This window comes from Carassius carassius, chromosome 24, assembly GCF_963082965.1.
Source record: "Carassius carassius chromosome 24, fCarCar2.1, whole genome shotgun sequence".
Lineage (NCBI taxonomy): Eukaryota > Metazoa > Chordata > Actinopteri > Cypriniformes > Cyprinidae > Carassius > Carassius carassius.
The window spans coordinates 9,323,988-9,351,523 of record NC_081778.1 but is presented as its reverse complement, the minus strand read 5'-3'; the positions used below and the strand labels follow the sequence as shown (position 1 = coordinate 9,351,523).

Below are 27,536 nucleotides of genomic sequence, written 5' to 3'. Positions count from 1 at the left end.
TTTGTCTATCCTATAGCAATGACAAATTGTGAAACTAAATTAATTTAATTATTTGTCCATATAGCTAAACGCTACCAAATGTAGTCAGTGAACAACATTAAGACAATTTCACAGAAATATTTAGCATGTAAAATGTTTCTTTTTATGAACAGTTATGAAAGTAGCAAAATGACTGTTCAAACTCGATCAGAAACCATAAAGCAAAAGTGCCCTCTGCAGTCTGTATACGTGCATGACATGTACAATGATGTCTGTGTCCTGGTTTTACCTTTGTGTGAGTGTGTATCTTCCACCATTGCTGAGAGTGCTCTGGTCAGGCCCTCTCCAACAGACCGAGGCTTTAGGCTGCCCACAGATCTTACAGCGGAGAGTTACACTATCGCCCCTGTCGCAAACCACCTCATACAAGGGGATCACAAACTCTGGGAGAACTGCTGCGAGAAAATCAGAAACATAGTCATTTGGCTGTTTCATTATGACTCAAGAACCATTTAATCTATGCAGAGAGATTTCCAAGAATGAAAGAACAATATTTTTTACTCACCATCATACATGTAGTTTGGATTCAAAAGCTGAAGAAAAAAATTATGTCATTTTGAATGTTCATATGTAGAAATTGTCATAACCATGAAATTTCATAAAGAGTAATGATTACATAATGAATCATTAGACTGTTAAGGCAGTACCTTTACAGAAACCTTATTGGCTGATCCATCTCTAGATTTGCGATAGCCATTCTCTGGTTTGCCCTCCTTCCATCCATCATTTTCTCTCTTTTCGGATTTTCGTCTGATACGTAGAGCTGTGTGCCACGATGAGGACTTCCTGATTGACAAATATAGCACTGTTTTAAGAAAGCTAATTCACAGCTAGACTATAAATATTAGACAGCAAACAAGAAGTCAATATTGTTTTAAAAACAGTGGTGTCTTCTTTTAAGCCTAAATTTAAGGTCAATATGAACGCTAAGTGAACTTACTTATATACTTAATAAACATTCTTAATACACATCTCATTTTGACAGTTCATCAGTGCACATGGCAAAAAAAAAAAATTTTTTTGCCATGTGCACTGATGAACTGTCAAAATGAGATGTGTATTAGGAATGTTTATTAAGTATATAAGTTCACTTTTTTTTCTGTGACAAAAATATATTTTAAATACATGCCGCAAACAGTGAAGCTCAATTAAATATATTTTGAAATATAATATATATTTAGTTTCGACCCTTATATTCAAAATTTTTGCACCAAATACATTTCCAATCTTACAGTAGCCTACTGTACATTTAGGCTAAATGCAAATATGGATGGATTTTATAAATATACAAAAATATATTGGTAGGAAATATATATATTTACAAAAATATATTTTAAAGCATATTTTAGCAAATATTGTTTTTAAATTTTTTGAATATCTTGAAATGTATATAAAGATATATCTTCAAAATCCAGTCAATTTCTTATGAATAAAATCAAGTGCCATTTGACATTTATAGTATCCTCTTTAAATTTTACAATCTATTATGGAAGGATAATGGGTTTTTAGGATGTCGCTGCAGATTCCATTGTAAAAATATATCATATAACATATCATGTCATATCATATCATATATAATTAAATTTTCCAGCTAATAGTTTTATTTATTTCTGTTGCAGTTAGTAATTTTCAGCATGTTAACATGCAAAAGACAGCTGCATGGATAAAATATAGAAATTATGTTGCTTGAATGAATAAAAAAATCGCAAAGGTCAATACATGTGTTGCTGCTTCACTTTAGAAGTAACCAATTAATCTATAATTAATAACAATTAATAACCAATACTCACTTGAGGTTTACATCAGGGTAGTCAGGAATAATAGTGGAGGTGTGACCCAGAACATAGCCAGGGATCCAGCCCTCGGCTGCTGGGCCTTGTTCTGTGGCAGCACGGAAAACTAGGAACATGTTTTGTTGGTTAGAGGCCAATATCTGCATAACTTCACCTTGATACACGCTGATCTCATCTTCTTTTAGAGCCACATAGTCCTGGGTCACCAACATGGTTGACACACTGCTGCTGCTGCTACGTTCACTCTAAAAACAGATACACAGCAAAACATCAGAGTACTTTTTATATTATTTATATTTGATTTAGTATTTCTGTATATGAAGTATGTTGAAGACATTTAGTGAGCTGGAGCATGTCAGATAGCAAGAATAAAGCAAGCGAGAGCAGTTCTAGGAAAAGATTTACAAAGCAAAGTTGTTTTAGTTTACAATATTCTCTTCAAAGTTACATTAAATAGTCATTCACACTGACAGTTCACAGTTAAATTGCTGATGGTTGTACTATGGTAAAGTGCATCATGTGTCATTAAGCGTGGATGACGTGAGCTCAAATGTTTATGTTCCCACTAACAGTCATCGCAACGTTGAACTCTTAATGTTCAACGTTGCTAATCGCTTACTTTCTCTAAAAATAATGACTTTTGGCCTCTTTGTTGCTGCAAATTGCTTTCAGTGTGATTACCCCTTAAGACTGTGGTTTAAAAGACAAAAATCTAACACCCTTAAAGACCCCATGAAATCAACATTGGAGTTTTGTGGTCTTTTAACTTCAAAAACATCTATATGCTAGTGGACTGCTAAAAGCTGAACAGAAATATCCGATTTTAAAATGTACAATCTTTCTCTTCCAGGAAACAAACAAAATAGGGTGATGCACTCATGTGTGTACACAAATGTTTTGTCCAATAAAATGCTCTCTAGAATGAGAATATACCTCCCTCTAATACCCTTTTGCTATGATATGTCTCACTCCAACTTCCCTTTTCAATAGTAAACAAAACAGCACAGGATTTTATGGGGACTTTAACACCCCACAATTTGTTTTTAAATGGATTATCCCAAAAAGCATTTTTGAAAACTGTAAAAAGAAAAAGAAAAGGTTAAAAAAGAAAAAGAGCTAATAATTGTTAGTTGGCTGGTTTATGTACTGCCAATGCTTGCACATCAGGTCTTCTCAAGCAGTTAGACAAAGAAATTCCGGTAACACTTTAGAATAGGTAACACTTGTTAACTATTAACTATGACATTTCTCTCAATACATTCTTAATTTGCTGCTTATTAATAGTTAGTAAGGTAGTTGTTAGATTTAGGTATTGGGTAAGATTAGGGATGTAGAATAAGGTCAGGTAGAATAAGGCATTAATATGTTCTTAATTAGCACTAACAAATGGCTAATATTATAGTATAATATTATATTATAATATTAAATTATAATATTATAGTATTATAGTATGCTAATAAGCAACTAATAGGTGTTACCTATTCTAAAGTGTTACCGAAAATCCTGCCAGTTCAGAGCAGATATAATCAGAAGAGATAGTCAATGGAAGTAGAGTTTCTGAGAAACTCTCAAAGAGTTATCCTGTTTAACAGTGTACTTTGTTAGTTGCTTAGCACAGTCAAACCAGGCCAGTTAATAACCACAACAGCCTGTAAGAAACCTCTTTTAGTTCAAGGACAATGCACATATACCTCAGCAGGTTAGTATGAAGCCGGAGGTGGAGGTGAAGCAGGACTAGGCCTCACTGAAGCCAGGAGCTAGGGATTGGCTCTTACCCCATTGCTGTGAGTTGAATGCAGGGACTGCTCACTGGTGGAGGAGCAAGTACTGATGCGGTCCAACTCCTTACTGTGGGTGGAGTGCCTGCGAGTCTGACACTGGTTGAGACTCAATGTGTCACTCTGCTCTGTGAAAGAGCCAGGCCTGCCAGTAGGCGAAACTGGCATTGAGGCCCAAAATGGGGAGCCTTTCTGGACTGTAAAGTTCTGAGGATTTAAGGGGGAGAGAATGGGCAAGGGGACTTTGATACGGGTCTTTGTTAGGGTGAGAGACAGGGGTACGACTAGCTCTTGAAATGGGTGTCCCCGATTGGGTATCCCCACGTAGTTCCTTCAAGGTGCTCTCCAGAACCCGCATCCTAGGGACCTCGCCGTTTAGGTTCTGGTCAGGAAGTGGACACGTACCTGAAGTGCGGTCATCTGGGGCAGGGACATGATGATGCTGCACTGGTTGGGGGAGACGAGAAGAAGGTTGAGGAATTTGGGAAGATCGGGACCGAGAGCCACAGCTTGCACCCATGGCAGAGTTGCTGCTACCCCCTGGAAGTCCACTGATGCTGGGTCCACCCAGACTGCTTGCCCCAGCATGGTTCCGTTGGTATTCAATGGGTGAAGTCAGTGCTGAGAAGACAAGAGGTAAGGGTTAAAAGGTGGTTTGGTGGTTGTTCATGGGGTTTTACACCTACAACCTCCCATTTTGTAACTTTTTTGGAAACTCTAAGATTTTGTTACCATTAAGGAAGTTTCTCTGGTTCTCCAGGATGCTGCTGATCTGCTGTATCCAGGCCTGGCAAAGTGCCCAGTTCGAGGAATGGAGGACATAGTGCTCTGTACTGCCAGTTGATGACCTTGAGGTCAAAATAAACTTACAAGGGTCATTGTCAGGACTCTCTTCTAGACCCAACCAACTGACCTGCAGAGAGAGAAACAAGAAATATATGTTTTTTACTTGCTATACTGTCTTGAGCACAGTGTTTTCTACAGCAGTGGTTCTGTCTACACACCTTTATGCTGTTCTTAAACAGATAGCTCGGCATGGAGAACCCCTTCTTTTTATCTAGAGGTTCACTGAAGATAACTATCTGCTCGAAGAGAAAGACGCGCCTCTCTTTCATGCGGGAAAGGAGACTACCATCCTGGTCTGAGACCATGAAGGTATCCTGGAGAAGCAGTCTTCCCTGGGCTACAATTTTACCCTAAACACATACATAACAAAATAAACAATACTCAGTCCTCAGAACAATTCAAATTCCCTAGAATCAGCAAACATAAATACAAACTTTAACTTCAAGTTCAAAACTGCTCTAAAAAAATGACTATTCACAACAAGTAGAGTGTCATTTGAAATATTGTACAGTGATGTTTCCATATTTTTTTAACTGTAGGCATGGTCACTTTTTTTATTTGCTCGGATTGTGAATATTTTTTGTCAGGCATCTAAACTCTTACCTCAAAATGAGGATTCATTTTTGGTTTGATTTATTTTGATGTGGAAAAAAAAAGTTTCCCACCTACATGCTTAAAAACTTAAATAAGGTAAATAAGGTAAGAGAAATGCATCTTACATCAAATCCTTGGAGGCGTCCAACATTCATCATGTCATTGCAGCGTTTCGGAACAACACACATCACCTCTACCGCTTTCTGTGAGAGAACGTAGTTTAGAACTACATTTTAAAATTTTCTGAAGAAAACATGACTGGTGCTTGTTTGTGTAAAATGTGTCACAATAATACTAAGGTGTTGTAGGACACTGCTAAAGTGTTGCTAGGTTGTTTGCTAACTAGCACAAGACAAAGGCCTTTCATTCACCTTCATGCCTACAATATTCTGGTCTGTAGATATGGCTATGGTTACAGATCTAATATGATTTATGTTTTGAGTTTTATAATCTACTAAACATAAATTGAGACTTCATTCAGATTAAGTATGATTGGTTAGAAATGGCATAAACTTAGCAACATTTTTCCTCAAGCTGCATGATTTGAGGTACAAAATCATTCATATTTGTAGCATAAATGGTGCTGAATGAGTTACATGTCAAAGTTAAAAACTAACCCATGTCTTAACAAATACCCTTACCTCTAATTCTACAGTATCCAAACCAGCCTTTTTGGAGATCTTGAGAAAATCCTACAATTAAGCAACGAGAACAATGATGAGAAAGTTAATTTATGTTGGAAGATATCAATCTTTTCTCAACATCTATTCTTTACATAAAGATGGGTCAGTAGCAATGGGAGGAATGACTACTTTGCTAATGAAATTTTTCTGTCTGACCTTCAGCAGAAGCTGGTATTTCATGATCCGCTGCACTGGTTTGATCAGTAGATCTGTGATCTGTAGCCTGTGGCCCAACCTCTGTTTTAAATCCTGATGAGGATATAAGAAAAGATGAGATTGTGTACAGGTCCTTCTAAAAAAATTAGAATATTGTGATAAAGTTCATTATTTTCCATAATGTAATGATAAAAATTAAACTTTCATATATTTTAGATTCATTGCACACCAACTGAAATATTTCAGGTCTTTTATTGTTTTAATACTGATGATTTTGGCATACAGCTCATGAAAACCCAAAATTCCTATCTCAAAAAATTAGCATATCATGAAAAGGTTCTCTAAACAAGCTATTAACCTAATCATCTGAATCAACTAATTAACTCTAAACACCTGCAAAAGATTCCTGAGGCTTTTAAAAACTCCCAGCCTGGTTCATTACTCAAAACCGCAATCATGGGTAAGACTGCTGACCAGAAGGCCATCATTGACACCCTCAAGCAAAAGGGTAAGACACAGAAAGAAATTTCTGAACGAACAGGCTGTTCCCAGAGTGCTGTATCAAGGCACCTCAGTGGGAAGTCTGTGGGAAGGAAAAAGTGTGGCAAAAAACGCTGCACAACGAGAAGAGGTGACCGGACCCTGAGGAAGATTGTGGAGAAGGACCGATTCCAGACCTTGGGGGACCTGCGGAAGCAGTGGACTGAGTCTGGAGTAGAAACATCCAGAGCCACCGTGCACAGGCGTGTGCAGGAAATGGGCTACAGGTGCCGCATTCCCCAGGTCAAGCCACTTTTGAACCAGTAACAGCGGCAGAAGCGCCTGACCTGGGCTACAGAGAAGCAGCACTGGACTTTTGGACAAATTTTGCATGTCATTCGGAAATCAAGGTGCCAGAGTCTGGAGGAAGAGGTAAGTCCAGTGTCAAGTACCCACAGTCAGTGATGGTCTGGGGTGCCATGTCAGCTGCTGGTGTTGGTCCACTGTGTTTTATCAAGGGCAGGGTCAATGAAGCTAGCTATCAGGAGATTTTGGAGCACTTCATGCTTCCATCTGCTGAAAAGCTTTATGGAGATGAAGATTTCATTCTTCAGCACGACCTGGCACCTGCTCACAGTGCCAAAACCACTGGTAAATGGTTTACTGACCATGGTATTACTGTGCTCAATTGGCCTGCCATTTCTCCTGACCTGAACCCCATAGAGAATCTGTGGGATATTGTGAAGAGAAAGTTGAGAGACGCAAGACCCAACACTCTGGATGAGCTTAAGGCCGCTATCGAAGCATCCTGGGCCTCCATAACACCTCAGCAGTGCCACAGGCTGATTGCCTCCATGCCATGCCGCATCGAAGCAGTCATTTCTGCAAAAGGATTCCCGACCAAGTATTGAGTGCATAACTGAACATAATTATTTGAAGGTTGACTTTTTTTGTATTAAAAACACTTTTCTTTTATTGGTCGGATGAAATATGCTAATTTCTTGAGACAGGCATTTTGGGTTTTCATGAGCTGTATGCCAAAATCATCAGTATTAAAACAATAAAAGACCTGAAATATTTCAGTTGGTGTGCAATGAATCTAAAATATATGAAATTTTAATTTTTATCATTACATTATGGAAAATAATGAACTTTATCACAATATGCTAATTTTTTGAGAAGGACCTGTAGTTATGAGTCTGTCTCACTTTTTACGACTCATGTTTAAATGTCAGGCAGGATGTAGGCAGTGACTTGAGTCTTACCTCAAAATATGTTTCAATGTATTCTGAAACAATGTGCTCTGATTTGGGTTTGTTTTGGCAGTACACAATGTACATGTGCAGTCTTCGTTCCTGTGGCCAAAACAGAATTTCAAACAAAGAAGGTCAAAATGTTTTCATTATACTATGTAAGATTTAAAAAATTGCTTTCCAGCTGTGCTAAAGCACACGATGTACTAACAGCTATGATTCATCTCTTCACTAATCTATTGTGTATATCACATATTGACCACTTTCTTTTAGTGCAAGTATGGCACGTAAAGGAAAAGTTAACCCAAAAATGAAAACTCTATCACCATTTTCTCACCCTCATTGTATTCTAAACATGCATGAATGCTTTTATTCTGTGGAATGCAAAAGAACATATTTAAAAATGATTTGCCCATACAATAAAAGTAAATGGGGTCCAAAAAGACATTGGGCCCTATTTTAACGATCTAAACGCAAAGTGTAAAGTGCAAGGCTAAGGTGCACTCAGGGTGTGTCCAAATCCACTTTTGCTATTTTAACGACGGAAAAATGGTCCGTGCGCCGAGGTGCATTTTTGGAATGGTTTGTACCTATTCTCTTAATAAGTAATGGGCGTAATGTCCAATAAATCAATCAGAGTGTCATCTCCCATTCCCTTTAAGAGCGAGATGCGCTCACACCATGGCGGATTGCTATTTACATGGCGGAATTTGTTGCTGGAAAAGCTTAACCCTTCTCAAGCCAAGAAACAGATCTGCTTGTGCGCAAAGTTAAAGCGCACAAGCAGATTATCTACGGGACAAGCAGGAATCCACCAAAGCTCCATGCGATGAGTCAGTTAATATATATGTATGTGTATTGGCACAATTGTATAATTAATTACCCAATTTCATTCAGCATTATAAGTAGTGATAGGCTGAATTGCAAATAGGTAGCCTAATTCTAATACACACAATGACTATCCATCATTACATTTTTAATATTTATGTAGCCTACACAATAATATTCTTTTACTCTGTAATCCTTTTGTTTTTAATATTTGGCATGTTTGTGTGATGCGCATCCCTGTGTGTAAAAAGCAAAGTCAACGCGCACTGTGGACCCGCCCAGAACGCTCTTTAAATAACAAAAAAATACTGCGCCATTGACTTTAGACTTTAGACCAGGTTTAAGTTGGTCTATGGCGCAGTGTATTTTCAGCTCATTAAAATAGCAATGCGCCAGCAATGCGCCTGAACACACTTCTTTTTTAGACCAACACGCCCATGGGCGCAAATGTATTTGCTATTTAAACGACGTGGCGCTGGACGGTAAAACGCGAACGGCACCGGACTGAAACTAGCAAACAAACTTGCGCTGCACCTTGCGTCCCATTGCGCCGGGTGTATGATAGGGTCCACTGACTTACATTGTATGGATGGAAAAACAAAAGCCAAGTCAAGTCAGGTCAAATCTTTAATATCAGATTAGAGCTGGGTGATAATATAGTTTACATCAGTGGTTCCCAACCTTTTTCAACTCGCGGCCCACACAACCACACACATAAGTTTGCGCGGCCCACTTCAAAATAATTAACTGACCCCGCTATTGTTGAGTTAATAACTTAGTACTCAGAAGCTAGATTGTTAACTGTATTTATTGAATGAACTAGGGCTGTGCGATATGGACAAAAAAAAAAAAAAACTATTGCGATTTCTTTGATCAATTTTGCGATTGTGACACACACCGATATGCTTTTACAGTAATGCATTCAGGATTAATTTGAAACATTTTTCCAAAAGAAAACCAATTAGAGCTTTATCAAAAAGTTGTAACGTCTCTGGAACAGACATAAGTCAAAATTATCACTATAGTAAAGATGTAACAAAATGTCTAGACTTATGGCAAAAAAAAAAAAAAAATCCCGTGTACAGGGTCTTTTTTTTTCTTTTTTGCCATGCATTGTTCATAGTGCTCATTAATTGTAGCGGTGCCTCAGGTGTTTGCAGTGTGTATACAGTATGTGTATGCGGTCAGCAGCGAGAGCGCATAAATATAACGCGAAAGCACATTAAAATAATGCACGAGTGTGAATCTCTCTGTTCGCACGCAGATTTCCTTTGCTCTGTCACAAAACCAGACGTGCTTGCTAAGATACACGCTGCTCTGCGAGGAGAGAGTGTGCACACTTAAAACGTGTCTCCTCTCACTTAAACTGCGTCCTGTGCACTCACAATTCTCTCTATGCTCATGTGTTAGATATTATTTTCGCACGTTTTTATTTCTAGCCTTTTACCGCGTGCAGTGTGAACGCTCTGTTCCGTTAACATGGGCTCAGAAAAAAGGCGCATCACAGACAGTGTGTGAACCTGGAGTTAGGCATATGCCCAGTCTGTTCTGTTCTCACGTTAGGCACAATGCATTCTGATTGGATCGGATAGCATACTACGGTAGGTCAGGGTCACGGAAAATCGTGCTATAAAGCAATTTAAAAATCGCACACTTTCAAATCGTGATTTTATGACGATTTCTTTTAATCGCACAGCCCTAGAATGGACTGGAAATGAACAGAAAATAATTGGCAGCCCACCTGCAATACCACCGCGACCCACTAGGGGCCGCGGACCACAGGTTGAAAAGCACTGTGTAATGAATTAAAACTTCCTAATCATCGGGAAGAAGGAGGCGGGAACCAGCGGACAATCATATGAAACTTTAATCATCAAAATAAACACAAAACAGCGCACCAGCCCCTCACGGACGACTGATGCGCACAAAATAAAACCAAAACCTAAAATAAAGCCCAGGCCTGGTCCTCTCTCGTCCTTCACTGTCGTCGCTCCAGTTTTATATCCTTCCATCTCCTCCGTGGGCCTCAAGACCAGTGGGTCGAACAGGTGTAGCTCATCTCCAATCACTCCACCGGCCTCGCTCCCACGTCCCTCGGCCCCGCCCCACTCGTTACACACTGGTTTACATATTGCGATGCGATTTACATATCACGGTTTACGTGTATACTGTAGGTATCTGGACAAAATTAAACATACTTATATATCTTACTTTATGTAAAAAAGCTGATATAATATAATATAGTTTCAAAATTTAAGGACTTGTAATTAGATTATATTGAATTTTAAAATGCTCAATTAGTTCAATTATTATTATTATTTTTTTATTTATTACATGATTACGTACTATTCACATAAAGGAAGTAAATTATTCAGAATTGATTGATTCACCCCAATTCTTTTTTTCCTTTTAAATTGTCTACTTACCACTTACTGTATATACATTTTTGAAAAACTTGCTGTAATGTTTAATGCATTTTATGATGTTGATAACAAATAATGTAATATATTTTCTGTCTCTTTTTTTATTAATATGGTACACAATTAATTAACTAAAAGCAATTTTTATAATGTAATTTGTAATCAGTAATAGACCACAATTTGTAAGTAATCTACCCAGTCCTGTATGCAAGTAAAGTAGAATGTATCATATACCCAACTCTTGATACTTCACTGGGTGATAATATAGTTCACATAAAATTGAAAGCAAAGCAAAGCAAAGAAAAGAAAAGAAAATATATATATTTTTTTCAAAACATTGAGACATTGTCCAAAATCTTATATTGTACCTCACAACTTATTTTCTGCATTTAAGTCTTTATGGCTTAAAAGTGAAGTGTGACATAATCTACCAGACCATCAATGCAAAATTATGTTTAAGTTTAGTTTGGGGTGGGACTATCCTTCACCTTTAAATATAATACAATTGCATAATTTTATTTATTGATATCTGCCAAACCCCACAATGAATCATTTCATACCTGTCTGATAATCAGGGGTGCGAGCCTATCTGGGTCTTCCAAGCACTTCTCTAGTTCACCAAGAAAGAAGCTACAAAGATGAGAGGTGTAACATTAATGACAGGAAATTAAAGTAGGGGGCCTTAACTGTATTTACGAGAATGGAATCTAAGTTTCACTTTCACATACTCTTTATGCCAGTCATAAATCTGGTGAATGTTCCCAAAGACGATCTTATCTTTGCCCTTCATGTCGTCAGGTACACCCTCCTCCTTCATACTGCTCATGTATCCCTGCAGGTGCCAGAACACATCAGTATGGTTACCATGGAGACATTGGCACATAAAGCATGTGATCTTACTCGACGATCATTCCGAATAAGCGGCAAATCCAAACCACTCTCATTTTATGTGTTACACTGTGCCAACACAGCTGACACAAGGCATTCAGAGAGACACTCTTAACAATGTCAAACAAATCATGTTATTAATTCACGACAACACTTGTTTAACTCCTCAATAGATAGATAGACCACTGAACAAACAGAACTCAACCCTGACAGCAGCTGCCAATTATGATTACTTGAATGAATGTGTTCCGTTGCATGCGGTCACCATAGCGATCTCACTGTGGTATTCGTTAAAAGAACTTAATAAGAGCCCACCTCCACGACTGCACCAAGGTCCCTCACATAATCTTTCTCTGTCTCCACCAGTTCCAGCAGTATATAGCTGAAAATCAAAGAGAAAAACATTCTCATTCAAATCAAAGAACAATTTAAGATGGCTGGCAGAGTCAAAGGAAACATTCAATTTCAGTATCAAAACGTATTTGTAAAAACATTTCTAATTAAGAAATCTACCCAATATTTCAGTGTGCTACGCATTTTTATGCTTATTATAGTACTTTGTAGGAATCAGTTCAAGACGATTTGCGTGGCACATCGCAATGTATAAAAAAATATGACACATGATCTTGTACCTGTCTTGAACTTTGTTGAAGATGCAGTCAGTACAACACTTTTTTGTTCAAAATGTTTTTTGAAAACTTTTGTCTTCTTTTGCCATTTATTTATGTATCATACCAACAAACTAACTTTGTTATACCTCTCTGAAGCTCTGTGACCTGCATTGATATTGTGTTGAGAAATGCTTGAAAGCTCTCACGTTATTCAACATCTAAGTCAGACACCTAAACATTCCACACATGAGATTTATTTTGTTGTGGCCGTTCAACTTGTATGTGTCTTAGAGAGCTAATATAACAAATATTTGAGGAAAATAAGACAGGAACACACTGTCGTCTCTTGAAGAATCCAGTCTTGCGTTCGTCCATCTCCTCGATGGGAGAGGAGGAAGACATGAAGGAGTTATCTGATGGGTTGAAGGAAGGACTACTGCTATCTCCTCGCTCAACAGGGAGAGAACTAGGCCTGTCCTCCAGACTCTGAGAGAGAAAAAGTGGACAATACAAAAACATTCAATGTAAAAACTCAAGTTGTGATCTCATATAACTATGTGGGCTCCTACCACTTTGCTCTTGACGAGTTCCTCAATGGCGCTGACCAGTTCAACTGCACTCGGTGTCTCTGAGCTGCTGGGACGTCCAGACAGACGGGATGTAGCCTACGCAAAAAGGAAAAAAAAAAAGTAACAATGTTCATAATCTCACTAAAGTAGGAATATAAAAAAAAAACTAAACAAAGCAAAACAAAACAAAAAGCAAAGCAAATCAAAGCATAGCAAAGAAAAGCAAAACAAAACAAAAAACCAGCAAGACCTTAGGCTAGTTTACATTGGGGTTTTTTTTAGCACCAATTTATACGAGTTACTCATCAATTATTGGTTACATTCAGTGATATCTAATTTGCATATTAAATACCCTACATGTGTTCTTTTTTTTCATGAGGCCTAATCCATTAAGATGTGTGAAACCATCTTTGCATTATGGTTACATAGTTGAATGACTATTTCAATTTAATCAGTAATAAGCACTGGATCTAGAGTTGAAAAGTGAACCACAACTCACAACCACAACTCACTATAGACTTTAATATCCATTTATTATGTGAATTTGCAATGATGCTCACCATTTAAGTGTTCTGACACTGAAGACGGAAACATTCCAGTCCAAATATGGCAATAGGCGTGGTTTCTGTATTCGCCATTCAATCAGGGGCTGATTTCAAACTGGTAGGGGCATATATCGGGGGAATGGAAGTAGGAACTTTGGTTTGGAAGATTTAGGTTGTTTTGGGTAAAGAGTAAGTGCACACATGGCCCATCGCATGTGATTGTACGCACTACTGAATACTCCATTAAGGGACACATGAAAGGTAACGGACAAGGTCAAGGGTCTTTTCAGTCTATAACAGTCAGAAGTTCACATTTATAGAAATGCTACTGAACAGGATCAGATTATGTGCCTCAATCAACAAGTTCTGGCAAAGCACAAGTGAGGACGTGGAGTATTCAAAGAAATGAATGGACAAGAAGGAAAATATACAACAAGGACAAGGTGTAAAGTAGAAAAAACGACTGCAAAAAAAGTAAAGAGGAGGAGAAGGTTGGAGGAGAGAGAACTACATAGAGAGATAAGGAAACTGACACAAAACAGAGGCAGAACAGAAATCAACATAATGCTGGAGAACATTAAGAAATAAAGAGAAAACAGACAGCAGTTAGAGAGGCCTATCAGAGACCTTATAAACTATCATCATTGGTCAACATTAAGTCAGCATGAAACCATATTTACAACAGATTTTACTTCCACAAGGAAATGTAGGGTGAGCATTAATCTGTAAGGTATTGATTGGATTGATAAAAGTGGGCTTCCCAGAAAAGAATACAAATTTGGAGTTGGTTGTGGTGGACTGTTCTCTCGCTAAAACAATTAGTATTAGACTAATTTATTAATAGGTCTAAAACAGCATATTTTTAAGCAGTCACAAAATCTTTAAACAAATCAATAATGATGAAAAAAAAAATCCTTTCACAAAATTATATTCATGTGACTGGCATTTACCTTGTCCTCCTGGGAGTCCTGATGCAGAAGGCTGTGCTGTTGGATGGCCATAGGGGGTGGCAGGGGAACCGAGTCTGGCCCTTCCTCCCCCTCCTCCTCACCACAGCTCTGCATCCCTGAGGAGGAAGACTTAGACAAAGTGCCACTGCTCAATCCCTCACTTCTCATTCTCTGTGAGGACAGAAGAAAGCAAGAAAGACAAATAAAAAGGAAAAAATAAAAAATAAACATTGTTAAGCTATGAAACAGCTGTGGCGCATTTTTATACCAAAATAGCTCCAGTGCAAGAGTTGCACTGTATTTATAAGACATGAATAACCCTTTCGGTCACACTTTATATTAGGTGGTCTTAACTACTATGTAGTTACATCAAAAAATAAGTACAACCCGAATTCCGGAAAAGTTGGGACGTTTTTTAAATTTTAATAAAATGAAAACTAAACGAATTTCAAATCACATGAGCCAATATTTTATTCACAATAGAACATAGATAACGTAGCAAATGTTTAAACTGAGAAATTTTACACTTTTATCCACTTAATTAGCTCATTTAAAATTTAATGCCTGCTACAGGTCTCAAAAAAGTTGGCACGGGGGCAACAAATGGCTAAAAAAGCAAGCAGTTTTGAAAAGATTCAGCTGGGAGAACATCTAGTGATTAATTAAGTTAATTGATATCAGGTCTGTAACATGATTAGCTATAAAAGCTTTGTCTTAGAGAAGCAGAGTCTCTCAGAAGTAAAGATGGGCAGAGGCTCTCCAATCTGTGAAAGACTGCGTAAAAAAATTGTGGAAAACTTTAAAAACAATGTTCCTCAATGTCAAATTGCAAAGGCTTTGCAAATCTCATCATCTACAGTGCATAACATCATCAAAAGATTCAGAGAAACTGGAGAAATCTCTGTGCGTAAGGGACAAGGCCGGAGACCTTTATTGGATGCCCGTGGTCTTCAGGCTCTCAGACAACACTGCATCACTCATCGGCATGATTGTGTCAATGACATTACTAAATGGGCCCAGGAATACTTTCAGAAACCACTGTCGGTAAACACAATCCGCCGTGCCATCAGCAGATGCCAACTAAAGCTCTATCATGCAAAAAGGAAGCCATATGTGAACATGGTCCAGAAGCGCCGTCGTGTCCTGTGGGCCAAGGCTCATTTAAAATGGACTATTTCAAAGTGGAATAGTGTTTTATGGTCAGACGAGTCCAAATTTGACATTCTTGTTGGAAATCACGGACGCCGTGTCCTCCGGGCTAAAGAGGAGGGAGACCTTCCAGCATGTTATCAGCGTTCAGTTCAAAAGCCAGCATCTCTGATGGTATGGGGGTGCATAAGTGCATACGGTATGGGCAGCTTGCATGTTTTGGAAGGCTCTGTGAATGCTGAAAGGTATATAAAGGTTTTAGAGCAACATATGCTTCCCTCCAAACAACGTCTATTTCAGGGAAGGCCTTGTTTATTTCAGCAGGACAATGCAAAACCACATACTGCAGCTATAACAACAGCATGGCTTCGTCCTAGAAGAGTCCGGGTGCTAACCTGGCCTGCCTGCAGTCCAGATCTTTCACCTATAGAGAACATTTGGCGCATCATTAAACGAAAAATACGTCAAAGACGACCACGAACTCTTCAGCAGCTGGAAATCTATATAAGGCAAGAATGGGACCAAATTCCAACAGCAAAACTCCAGCAACTCATAGCCTAAATGCCCAGACGTCTTCAAACTGTTTTGAAAAGAAAAGGAGATGCTACACCATGGTAAACATGCCCCGTCCCAACTATTTTGAGACCTGTAGCAGAAATCAAAATTGAAATGAGCTCATTTTGTGCATACAATTGTAAACTTTCTCAGTTTAAACATTTGCTATGTTATCTATGTTCTATTGTGAATAAAATATTGGCTCATGTGATTTGAAAGTCTTTTAGTTTTCATTTTATTAAAATTTAAAAAACGTCCCAACTTTTCGGAATTCGGGTTGTACAGTGTACTTATTGTGTTCATATTATATTGCAAACAGGTAAGGTTAGGGACAAGTTTGGTAGTCTGGGTAGGTTTAAGGGGGGTTAATGTGTCAGGGATGGGTCAACAATGTAATTATACATTTAATTACAGAAATTAATTACAGTTAGTACATAGTAGTTAAGATCACTTAATATAAAGTGGAACCACACTTTCAAAACAGACAGAACGCTACATTTACTAAATGCATTTACCAGGATATGAGTGGGAACTAACAAACTACAATATTTTTTACTAGTCTGGGAATGGCTTTAACCATTCCTGATGTTGCAATAGACTCTTTCGACACATTTCATTTATACTTTAGTTAATATTATGTATTAACTTTTTTATTTTTGGGGGGTATCTGGAAGTGTTAGATAATTGTCAAACATAAAATTAATTTAGCAGTTATGTCTGTAACCCCTTAAGTGATTCTTGATATGTTACATGTCTTCTTGACAGTGTAATGCTTTTTCATAATTAAATTTCTTTTGTAAAAAAATAAATATATATATTTTTTTTTTTTTTAAGTCTGTATTGTTTTCTGGTAACCAACCTCCTCTATGGTCTCATCTTGTGGTGTGGCGGCACTATCATCTGAGTCTTTCTGTGAGCCAGCGTCTGCGTTCTTGCGGACATCTCGATTCTTCTTGTGCTTGTGTGCAAGTTTCTTCACATGGCTGTCTGCTTTACCACTGCTGAGTCGTCTGACAGGGCTTGTCAGCCACTTGCGCAGAGTATTTCCGGGCCGTTTGGGTCCAGGAGAGCTCTGCAAATGACCTGGCTGCAGGGTGGCACTCCCTGAAAGTCCTCCGTCATTACTGCAGACTGAGAGCGTGTCTTCAAAGAAAGAAGGAGAGAGAGAAATGGTGTTCACATGTTTTGCTGGGCCTAGTCAGTGTTTTTGCTTTACAGAACTGCTGAAAAGGCACAACTCTAAACAATTTTTGGGGCTACTGTGCATGCGATGTCACTGTACTATAGTTTACTATATCATAACTATATAATAAACATTTTATAAATATAGCTAAAATGACATCAAGTATATCTGAAAAGTCAATTCTGAATATTAGATGATAATTATTCTAGGGCGTGTGGGGAAGTGTGTGAGCAAGCTTTTCTGACCATAACAGTGATGCAAATTGCAGCCCTACTTTTCACTTCAGAGAAGTTTCTGTTTTCAGCCCTCGTCAAAACTGAAACTGCAAAACCGTCTTGAAAGACCTTGCTCTGCTCCTTAGAGAGTATTTCCTTACATAAAGCTTGCATAAGATAAAGAAGTCTACTGATTTGCAGAAGAAATAACTTAAAACTTCAGGGGGAGAGTGGAAAAATCACGAACTAATAAATAGATCTTTACTGACTGTCACTATATAAATCTTTCTTATGTTGTATATATATATATATATATATATATATATATATAATTCTTAGCTGTCTTGCTCTCAGTAGTTTGTCCCCTCACTGTGGGCAGTATATTGAAGTATCTGACCCTATTGTGTCCCATCTGTCATATATAGTTCACATTTGTTAAAAATATACACACATGGCTCACCTGGTAACAAACGCCAACATTTACTAACTAATAAAAACATCAGTAACAGCAGAGAGTATTTTATACTATTGATGTCCACGAGTGAACCATTGTGAACAGATTGATAATATTGATTCATTTGAACCGTGTCACAGTTGGTAGAACCGTTGTCTCATTTTGATCTTATGTGGGTGGGGTTATGTGTGTGTTTCGTTATCACTTATTGTTTCATGTGGGCGTGACCACTAATTGTTCCATCAGAGGCAGCTGCGAATCATTTCCATCTCGCTATTTATTTCCCTGTCTTTTGTCCTGTGTTTGTCAGATCATTGTTTGAAGTCTCCCGTGTTCGTGCCTGGTCTTTTCGTCCTTGATAGTTTCCTGTTTCGCTCAAGAAGGATCATTTCACTCCTGTATCACCGTTGGTTCTTCACCTCCTCATTCACCTCAGGATCGCCCGTCTCAGTCCCTGCGTCACGGTCTCCTGTCTGGTTCCGGACCTGATCCCTGGCCGCGGGAGATATGCCTTATATTCATCTTGTGGTTTTCTGTTGATTCTCTGACGTTCTGTGTGAACTTTGTTCATTAAATCTTCATTGCACTTGCATTTGCTTCCTCTCCTCCTTTGCCATTTCAAACCGATTCAAAAAAGATTTGAATATACTCTTATTATGGCTCATTCTGACCAAGAACTACCCAATTAAGAAGTGTCTGAATGACATGTAAAGGGACCAATCATAGCTAACAGTTAGGACAAACAAAATGAACTGGTTAACAGCATAATTTTGTGTTTGGCACACAATTTGGCAAGTGTTTACCTTTTTGTATCTGTATCTTTCTTTTCTTTTCTTTTTTACAACCTTCATAGCTGGATATAAATAGTAAATTAGCCTGTTTAACACATGTTGGTTTTTATAATATCCACAACAGAATATTTGTGACCAATCCCAGATTGGAAAACTTGAGACATGAATATGATTGAATATGATTATCTTAGTCTATGATTTTAGTGTGTTGTTACTAGATACTAGATATTTCAGTGATGAATGTGGTGTGTGTGTTTGAAGTTCAGTTACAAATTAAATTCTCTTGCACTGTCGTTAAATTCACACCTGAACAAACCAAGCCTTCAGCGCCACAGAAATGAGGCCTGTGTTGGACACTGTGTATGTGTCCCCTCATATGAAACTTACAGTGATTTGTACATTATACCAGATATAAATCATATTTAAACAAACTGAAATATTTTAGAAAACTTGAACTATTTTTAAAAACACTCTCCATCCCAACTGAGGTAGCGTTGATTAATTAGAAAGGGGTGTGATATCACATGCTTGAGGTGTGACAAAATAATTTTTTCATCTCTTACATCAAAGGTCTGATGGGAAATATTTAGAAAGAGATTTATTTGTTAGAAACTCTTAATTATGGTGCTTTCAAATAAGAATATTCGTCTAGTAAGTTTCACTGAGAGCCTCTTAAGTCTGAATCAATAATAAAGGTTCACTCACAAACACATGCACAGGTTTCACAATGTTCTGCTGCATGCACATAGCAGCCTTTATTGGGGGCAAACGTGTTAATAATTAAAAAAAAGCAAAATAATTTAAAACGTGCCAAGTTATTACAAAAGTACTCATTGTATTATTGATGATTTCATAAGGTTTAGAAATTTTTTTATAAAAATGCCACACCACAAGATGAGACTATAGAGGAGGTTGGTGACCACATTTACATTTACATTTCATCATTTAGCAGACGCTTTTATCCAAAGCGACTTACAAATGAGAACAATAGAAGCAGTCAGATCAACAAGAGAACAACAACAGTATACAAGTGCCATGACAAGTCTCAGTTAGTCTAGTATAGAACGCATAGCTGCTTTTTTTTTTTATAAATGAAAAGACAAGAAAAGGAAAAAGTGCTTGTATTAGTTGGTTAAGTGCATGCGAAAAAGATGAGTCTTTAGATGAAAATGAGTAAAGACTCATTGAGACTCATCAAGCTGTACAAATTGCGATTGGGAGGTCATTCCACCAGCTGGCCACAGTCCAGGAGAAGGTCCGTGAGAGTGATTTTGAACTTCTTTGGGATGGTACCACAAGGCGTCGTTCACTTGTAGAGCGCAAACTTCTGGAGGGCACATAAGATTTAACCAGTGGGTTTAGGTATCTTGGTGCCGTGCCAGTGGTCATCTTGTAGGCAAGCATCAGTACCTTGAATTTGATGCGAGCAGCTACTGGTAGCCAGTGTAACCTGATGAGGAGAGGAGTGACGTGAGCTTTTTTTGGCTCATTAAAGACAACCCTCGCTGCTGCATTCTGGATCAATTGTAGAGGCTTGACAGTACATGCAGGAAGGCCCGGTAGGAGAGCATTACAATAGTCCAGTCTGGAGAGAACAAGAGCTTGGACAAGAAGTTGGGTGGCTTGCTCTGACAGGAAGGGTCTAATCTTCCTAATGTTGTATAAGGCAAACCTGCAGGAGCGGGTCGTTGTAGCAATGTGGTCTTTGAAGCTTAACTGATGATCCATCACAACTCCTAGGTTTCTGGCTATCCTCGAAGGAGTAATGGTTGTTGAACCCAGCTGTATAGAGAAGTTGTGATGAAGCAATGGGTTCGCTGGAATCACCAGGAGTTCTGTCTTCGTAAGGTTAAGCTGAAGGTGATGGTCATTCATCCAGCTAGAAATGTCACTCAGACAGGCTGAAATGCGAGCAGCTACCGTCGGGTCATCTGGCTGGAATGAGAAGTAGAGTTGGGTGTCATCAGTGTAGCAGTGATAAGAAAAGCCATGCTTCTGAATGACAGATCCTAATGACGTCATGTAGATGGAGAAGAGAAGTGGTACAAGTACTGAGCCTTGAGGAACCCCAGTAGCAAGGTGTTGTGACTTAGAAACATCACCCCTCCAAGACACACTGAAGGATCTGTCAGAGAGGTAGGACTTAACCCACAGGAGTGCAGTTCCAGAGATGCCCATCTTTCTGAGGGTGGACAGGAGAATCTGATGATTAACATTGTCAAAAGCAGCAGACAGGTCCAGTAAGACGAGTACTGAGGATTTTGAAGCTGCTCTTGCTAGTCGCAGGGCTTCAGTAACCGAGAGCAGAGCAGTCTCAGTTGAGTGGCCACTTTTGAAGCCAGATTGGTTGCTGTCTAGGAGGTTGTTCTGTACAAGGAACATAGAAAGCTGGTTGAACACAGCTCGCTCAAGTGTCTTTGCAATGAATGGAAGAAGGGATACCGACTGGTCTGTAGTTTTCAAGAAGCGCTGGATTTAGAGATGGTTTCTTGAGCAGTGGGCTTACCCGAGCCTGCTTAAATGCTGAGGGAAATGTTCCAGAGTGAAGAGAGGAGTTGATAATGTGAGTAAGCGACCAGAAAACAATACAGAAACTTTTTTTTTCTTTTCTTTTTTTTTCTTCTTCTTCTTTTTTTTTTTTTTTTGTTTGGTTTAATAATACAATAACATAATGAAAATATTATAAATGATGTTATTAAGTAAATGTAATAACCTATTGAAAACACTGGGGTATTGTACATTATTTCCAAAAATATTTTTACATATATATATATTACACATATACATATACAACCCGAATTCCGGAAAAGTTGGGACGTTTTTTAAATTTTAATAAAATGAAAACTAAAAGACTTTCAAATCACATGAGCCAATATTTTATTCACAATAGAACATAGATAACATAGCAAATGTTTAAACTGAGAAAGTTTACAATTTTATGCACAAAATGAGCTCATTTCAATTTTGATTTCTGCTACAGGTCTCAAAATAGTTGGGACGGGGCATGTTTACCATGGTGTAGCATCTCCTTTTCTTTTCAAAACAGTTTGAAGACGTCTGGGCATTGAGGCTATGAGTTGCTGGAGATTTGCTGTTGGAATTTGGTCCCATTCTTGCCTTATATAGATTTCCAGCTGCTGAAGAGTTCGTGGTTGTCTTTGACTTATTTTTTTTTTGTTTAATGATGCGCCAAATGTTCTCTATAGGTGAAAGATCTGGACTGCAGGCAGGCCAGGTTAGCACCCGGACTCTTCTACGACGAAGCCATGCTGTTGTTATAGCTGCAGTATGTGGTTTTGCATTGTCCTGCTGAAATAAACAAGGCCTTCCCTGAAATAGACGTTGTTTGGAGGGAAGCATATGTTGCTCTAAAACCTTTATATACCTTTCAGCATTCACAGAGCCTTTCAAAACATGCAAGCTGCCCATACCGTATGCACTTATGCACCCCCATACCATCAGAGATGCTGGCTTTTGAACTGAACGCTGATAACATGCTGGAAGGTCTCCCTCCTCTTTAGCCTGGAGGACACGGCGTCCGTGATTTCCAACAAGAATGTCAAATTTGGACTCGTCTGACCATAAAACACTATTCCAGTTTGAAATAGTCCATTTTAAATGAGCCTTGGCCCACAGGACACGACGGCGCTTCTGGACCATGTTCACATATGGCTTCCTTTTTGCATGATAGAGCTTTAGTTGGCATCTGCTGATGGCACGGCGGATTGTGTTTACCGACAGTGGTTTCTGAAAGTATTCCTGGGCCCATTTAGTAATGTCATTGACACAATCATGCCGATGAGTGATGCAGTGTCGTCTGAGAGCCCGAAGACCACGGGCATCCAATAAAGGTCTCCGGCCTTGTCCCTTACGCACAGAGATTTCTCCAGTTTCTCTGAATCTTTTGATGATGTTATGCACTGTAGATGATGAGATTTGCAAAGCCTTTGCAATTTGACGTTGAGGAACATTGTTTTTAAAGTTTTCCACAATTTTTTTACGCAGTCTTTCACAGATTGGATAGCCTCTGCCCATCTTTACTTCTGAGAGACTCTGCTTATCTAAGACAAAGCTTTTATAGCTAATCATGTTACAGACCTGATATCAATTAACTTAATTAATCACTAGATGTTCTCCCAGCTGAATCTTTTCAAAACTGCTTGCTCTTTTAGCCATTTGTTGCCCCCCGTGCCAACTTTTTTGAGACCTGTAGCAGGCATTAATTTTTAAATGAGCTAATTAAGTGGATAAAAGTGTAAAATTTCTCAGTTTAAACATTTGCTATGTTATCTATGTTCTATTGTGAATAAAATATTGGCTCATGTGATTTGAAAGTCTTTTAGTTTTCATTTTATTAAAATTTAAAAAACGTCCCAACTTTTCCGGAATTCGGGTTGTATATATATTAGGGGTGTCGCGATATACCGGTATTGACGATAACCATGATATTCAAAGCAACAATTATCGATATCGTGTTAATTTCGTGTGTGACGATATACCGCAATATTTAAAAGGAACAGTTCTCTTATGATAACACCACATGTAAATACTCCAGCGCCAAGTACCTGGTTGAGGTCCCAGGTGGCAGTATTGTGCCTTAACGCTGACTTAACGCAGTGCTCACAGCTACTTCGAGGAGAGCCGTGTTCATCAGAGTAAGTTGACATTATTTTACTAGTCATAGACTGGGAAATATTAAATTTACCTATTAACATAGGTTTTCTGTGATCATATACTTAAGTAAAGGGTGACTATTTTAATAAGTACCGCGTTTTCCTTTATTTGTCTTTGTTTTTTTATTTGCAATAAATCGCTTGTGTGTAGTAACACTTTACATCTTTGTTCAAATCTATTAACAGTTACATGATTAAAACTGATCTTGAAAAACTGAGCGACCACATTTCTACATTAAACTCTGTAAAATGTTAAGTTGGTTTCAGTACCATGCACTTAATGCCTCATCTGCGGTCATTCTTCAAAAAAGTTCATTAGTTAATTACATACGTTAACATAAATAACATAAATAATAATGAACAATATTTTCACCGCATTTATTAATCTTAGTTCATGTTAATTTCAGCATTTACTTACACAAGTTGTGTTTGTAAACATTAGTGCACTGTGAACTGACATGAACAATGAACGACTCTATTTTTATTAACATTAACAAAGATTAATAAATTGCGTAATAAATGTATTGTTCACTGTTCATTCATGTTAGTTAATAAATGACATCTTATTGTAAAGTGTTACCATTAATATTTATTCATCATACTGTTGAACTTGACAGTATTTTCTCTCTTGTTATTTCATAGGAGCTTCAAAGAAGACGGAGAAAGCCAGAGTCTTGTGCCCTGCGTTTATCAGTATCCTTATGCTCGTTGAGTGAAAAAGAAAAACTCAATAAACAAAGTAAAAAATAATGTGACTGATAACCCCCCCCCCCAAGGTTTCTATACATATCACGATATATCGATACCGTGAATTCTTATGGCCACAATAACCGTGATATGAAAAATCTAATATCGTGACAGCCCTAATATATATATATATACATTTTTTCAAGGTAATATTTTAGTAAAATATTGAACTATTCCATCACATTCAGTCAGTTTTTTGGGGAAAATACACATTTGTTAATATATATATATATATATATATATATATATATATATATATATATATACTAATCACACAGTTAATCGCACTGTAATGCACAAAACTAATAATGAATTAAGTAGGCCTACTGCTATATGAAAAAAGTGTAATAACATTTGGTTTGCAAACACTTTAAACAAATAATGTGCTTTTTACAGCAGTGTTCTTTTTACATAGTAGCAGTTAAAATATTTTTTGTAGTCTAAATCTCAACTTAAATTAAATATAAAACAAGCCATTTGTCACTGCCAGCACAATAACATTTTTCTAGAAAATATTTAATAATTTGTTACAGAAAACCAAGTTATGCTCCGAGTCCAGAGCCTCGATCATAACATTGTAACAGGCATCTTCCTATTAGAGACCTGCATGATTGCGGGACCCTTCACAATAGACTGCGGTGCGGGAGAACACTTGATGGGTGGGTAGAGACTCGTGTGTGCGGGATGCAGGAGAATAATTAGGGTGTGCTCACACTAGGCAATCTTAAGCATGCCAGAGCGCATTTGACCCTCAAAGCCTGGCCCGTTTTAATAGTGTGATCGTTCCGTTTAGCAGTCTCTGGCTCGGTTGGAAGAGGTGGGCAAGAGCACGGTTCAGTTATATATATCTGCTAAAAATAAATGTGGACTGTGGTTTGTGAATGTTGATGCTTAGCCTAAATAATTTGATCGTGAGCACCCCCTCTTGTGACCCATGATTTGTCTGTATGTGTTTTCAGAGCCAGTGATTAACAGACTTTCATAAAAATAAAACTGCGTTAATGTGCAATAAAATAATTGTCGGCATTAATCAATTAATGCGTTAACGCGATAATAACTATATTATTACATACTGTACACGGACTTTCAGTTCCCTTATTTGGTCATCTTCCTTTTCTTCTTTGGTTAATTGATTAATCCCCACCTGTCTCCAATCACCTGATTTCTCCCTCGTGTTTAAATACCCTGTCTTTTGAGTTCCTCTTTGTCCATGATTATTGTTGTATCTTGATGTTAAGTTGATGTTGTATCCTACGTTTGTATATAGTATTATGTTGGATGTGCCCTTATTCTCCTGCGATTATTAAAAGTAATCTTTTGTATATCGTCTTCCTCGAGTGCCTTCATTCACACACCAACAACCCGTAACAGAATCACGGACCAAACTGTTTATTTAGCAGCGTTTTTCTTTCTTTTTGTTTTGTTTTCCTCCCTCTCCCGGAATGGCAATCCCAGCAGTCTGACTCCTATGCCTGGAGCAACTGGACCGTTCACTGGAGGACCATACCAGGGACTTTCTAGATCTTGTGTGCCTTACCCACTTCCCCGACCGCTCACTCTCTAACTTTTATTACACCAGCCTAAGCGAGCGTTGTAAGGCACGCCTGCCAGTGAATGGTCCCAGAGAGGATTTCGCCGCCTTCGTGGAGTGGGTGCAGGAGAAAAATGGATCTTCGTTTACCATCTGCACCGCTGAAGAAGATATCTCCAGCCCCACTCCCTCACTTGTCGGAGAGCAAAGACTCGAGAGTGCGACTGACCAGGTGTGTGAGCCAACAACACCGATGTGGGATTACTGGTGGAGATCGAGGGCATGGAGGAAAGCCCTGCCCACACTTCTGCGACTAAGGATGAGCTGCATTCGGTTTCTGGGTATTATATGGAGGACCTTATAGACTGGTTTGTGGAGGTAAACCCTGAATTTTCTGTTTCTCCGCTGGTTCTGTCCAGCACTGAATTTTCTGTTTCTCCGCTGGTTTCGTCCAGCCCTGAATTTTCTGTTTCTCTGTTGATCCTTCTGTATTCCCTCCCAGCATCCCTCTCCCGCCTCCTCCTAGACCAGTCTGTTCCTCTGCTCCACTTCCGCTGGTTCAATCCAGCCCTGAATCTCCTGTTTCTCTGCTGGCTCTAGCCAGCCCTGTTCCTCCTCTGTTTCCTCCCGACCTCCCTCTCTCATCTCCTCCTAGACCAGCCAGTTCCTCGACCTCATATCTCCGTTGGTGCCAGTCAGTCCCGCAGCTCACCCTCAGTCAGTGCCATCTGGGCGCGATGGTTCGCCGCGGGACTTCCAGTCTCCAGCTCCGCCTTGGTGTGTGGATTCCCTGTCTCTGCCTCCAGACTCCGAGCCCTGGACTCCACCTCGGTCCTTCGACCCTGCGGCTCCGCATTGGCACCCTGCTCCCTCGTCTTCACCGTGGCCCGTCATCCAAACTGCTCCACTGGGCTCCCTCTTCCCTCTGGCTCCACCTTGGTCAGTTGTCGACCATCCGCCGCCTCGGGACTCCGCTCCTATGTCTTCTCCTCGCATTCCATCCCTCCGGCACTGTCAGGCTCCTCCTTCCCTCCGGCTCCACCTCCGTCATTCCGACTTCGCAATGGGCTTACGGAGCCCTGCCTCCGCCTCAGTCGCTGGTGCCTTCAGCGCTGCCTTGGACCTCCGGACCCTCGGCGTCACCCTGGCTCTGTGGCTGCTCTGCTCCATCATGGGCTCCTCACCCACCGGCGCAGTCTCTGTCTGTCGGCCCCCTGGTTTCGTCGGCTCCTCCTCCACCATGGCTCCTTCCGCCTTCGACTCCCCCGTGGGTCATCATCCTGACTGGTCTCTGGAGCACCATCTGGCTCTTCCTGCTCCGGGCTCCTCCCCCCTACTCCATCCTGGGTCTTCTCCATTGCCTGCCCCTTGCCTGCCCCACGTCCGCCTCCAGAACCCCCACCCTCCCTCCGCTGGTATTCCTCTTGCGGTGCAAGGACGCACCGTTCTGGGAGGGGGCGATCTGTTATATATATGGACTTTCAGTATATGTACAGTATATATACAGTATATATATATATATATATATATATATATATATATATATATATATAGTTATTTAATTTAATTGAACATGATAAACTACTTACTAATGTGTTCTTTAAAATAGTTTTAATAAGAATGTTTTTTCTTCATTATTAATTAAGAAAAGTTCTCCCTGACATTTCTGAATTTATGGCCCTCAATATTAAAATTAATTTTGATTTAGAAAAAGATTCACTTTGGCTCCGCAAATCTAAAAAGCAGACAGTGGCAACTTTTAAATGCTGACGTAACATCAAAATCAAGACCTGTGGAAAATTTAC

The 27,536-nt window shown here is 39.0% G+C and overlaps 1 protein-coding gene across 3 annotated transcripts in view; it reads right to left on the bottom strand.

Annotated features, from left to right (window-relative positions):
- Positions 1 to 1,937: 1,937 nt before the first annotated feature.
- The window catches only part of LOC132102772 (triple functional domain protein-like), a 217,056-nt gene continuing 191,457 nt past the window's right edge, over positions 1,938 to 27,536 (bottom strand). The window contains exons 36-51 of one of the 3 annotated variants that reach the window (XR_009423289.1): positions 16,997 to 17,280; positions 14,434 to 14,604; positions 12,939 to 13,034; positions 12,707 to 12,855; positions 12,074 to 12,140; positions 11,599 to 11,702; positions 11,431 to 11,500; positions 7,635 to 7,724; positions 5,890 to 5,982; positions 5,692 to 5,742; positions 5,176 to 5,253; positions 4,615 to 4,806; positions 4,343 to 4,523; positions 4,016 to 4,231; positions 3,608 to 3,817; positions 1,940 to 2,077 (exon numbers count right to left, since the gene is read on the bottom strand). Coding sequence is in view for 1 of the 3 variants with exons in the window: in XM_059507405.1 (XP_059363388.1) it covers positions 2,073 to 2,077; positions 4,016 to 4,231; positions 4,343 to 4,523; positions 4,615 to 4,806; positions 5,176 to 5,253; positions 5,692 to 5,742; positions 5,890 to 5,982; positions 7,635 to 7,724; positions 11,431 to 11,500; positions 11,599 to 11,702; positions 12,074 to 12,140; positions 12,707 to 12,855; positions 12,939 to 13,034; positions 14,434 to 14,604; positions 16,997 to 17,280 (1,847 nt within the window). In the remaining 2 variants the exon portion in view is untranslated. Of the gene's footprint in view, positions 2,078 to 3,607; positions 3,818 to 4,015; positions 4,232 to 4,342; positions 4,524 to 4,614; positions 4,807 to 5,175; positions 5,254 to 5,691; positions 5,743 to 5,889; positions 5,983 to 7,634; positions 7,725 to 11,430; positions 11,501 to 11,598; positions 11,703 to 12,073; positions 12,141 to 12,706; positions 12,856 to 12,938; positions 13,035 to 14,433; positions 14,605 to 16,996; positions 17,281 to 27,536 lie in introns of all 3 variants that reach the window. The other 2 variants (XM_059507405.1, XR_009423290.1) reach the window with 2 other exon arrangements.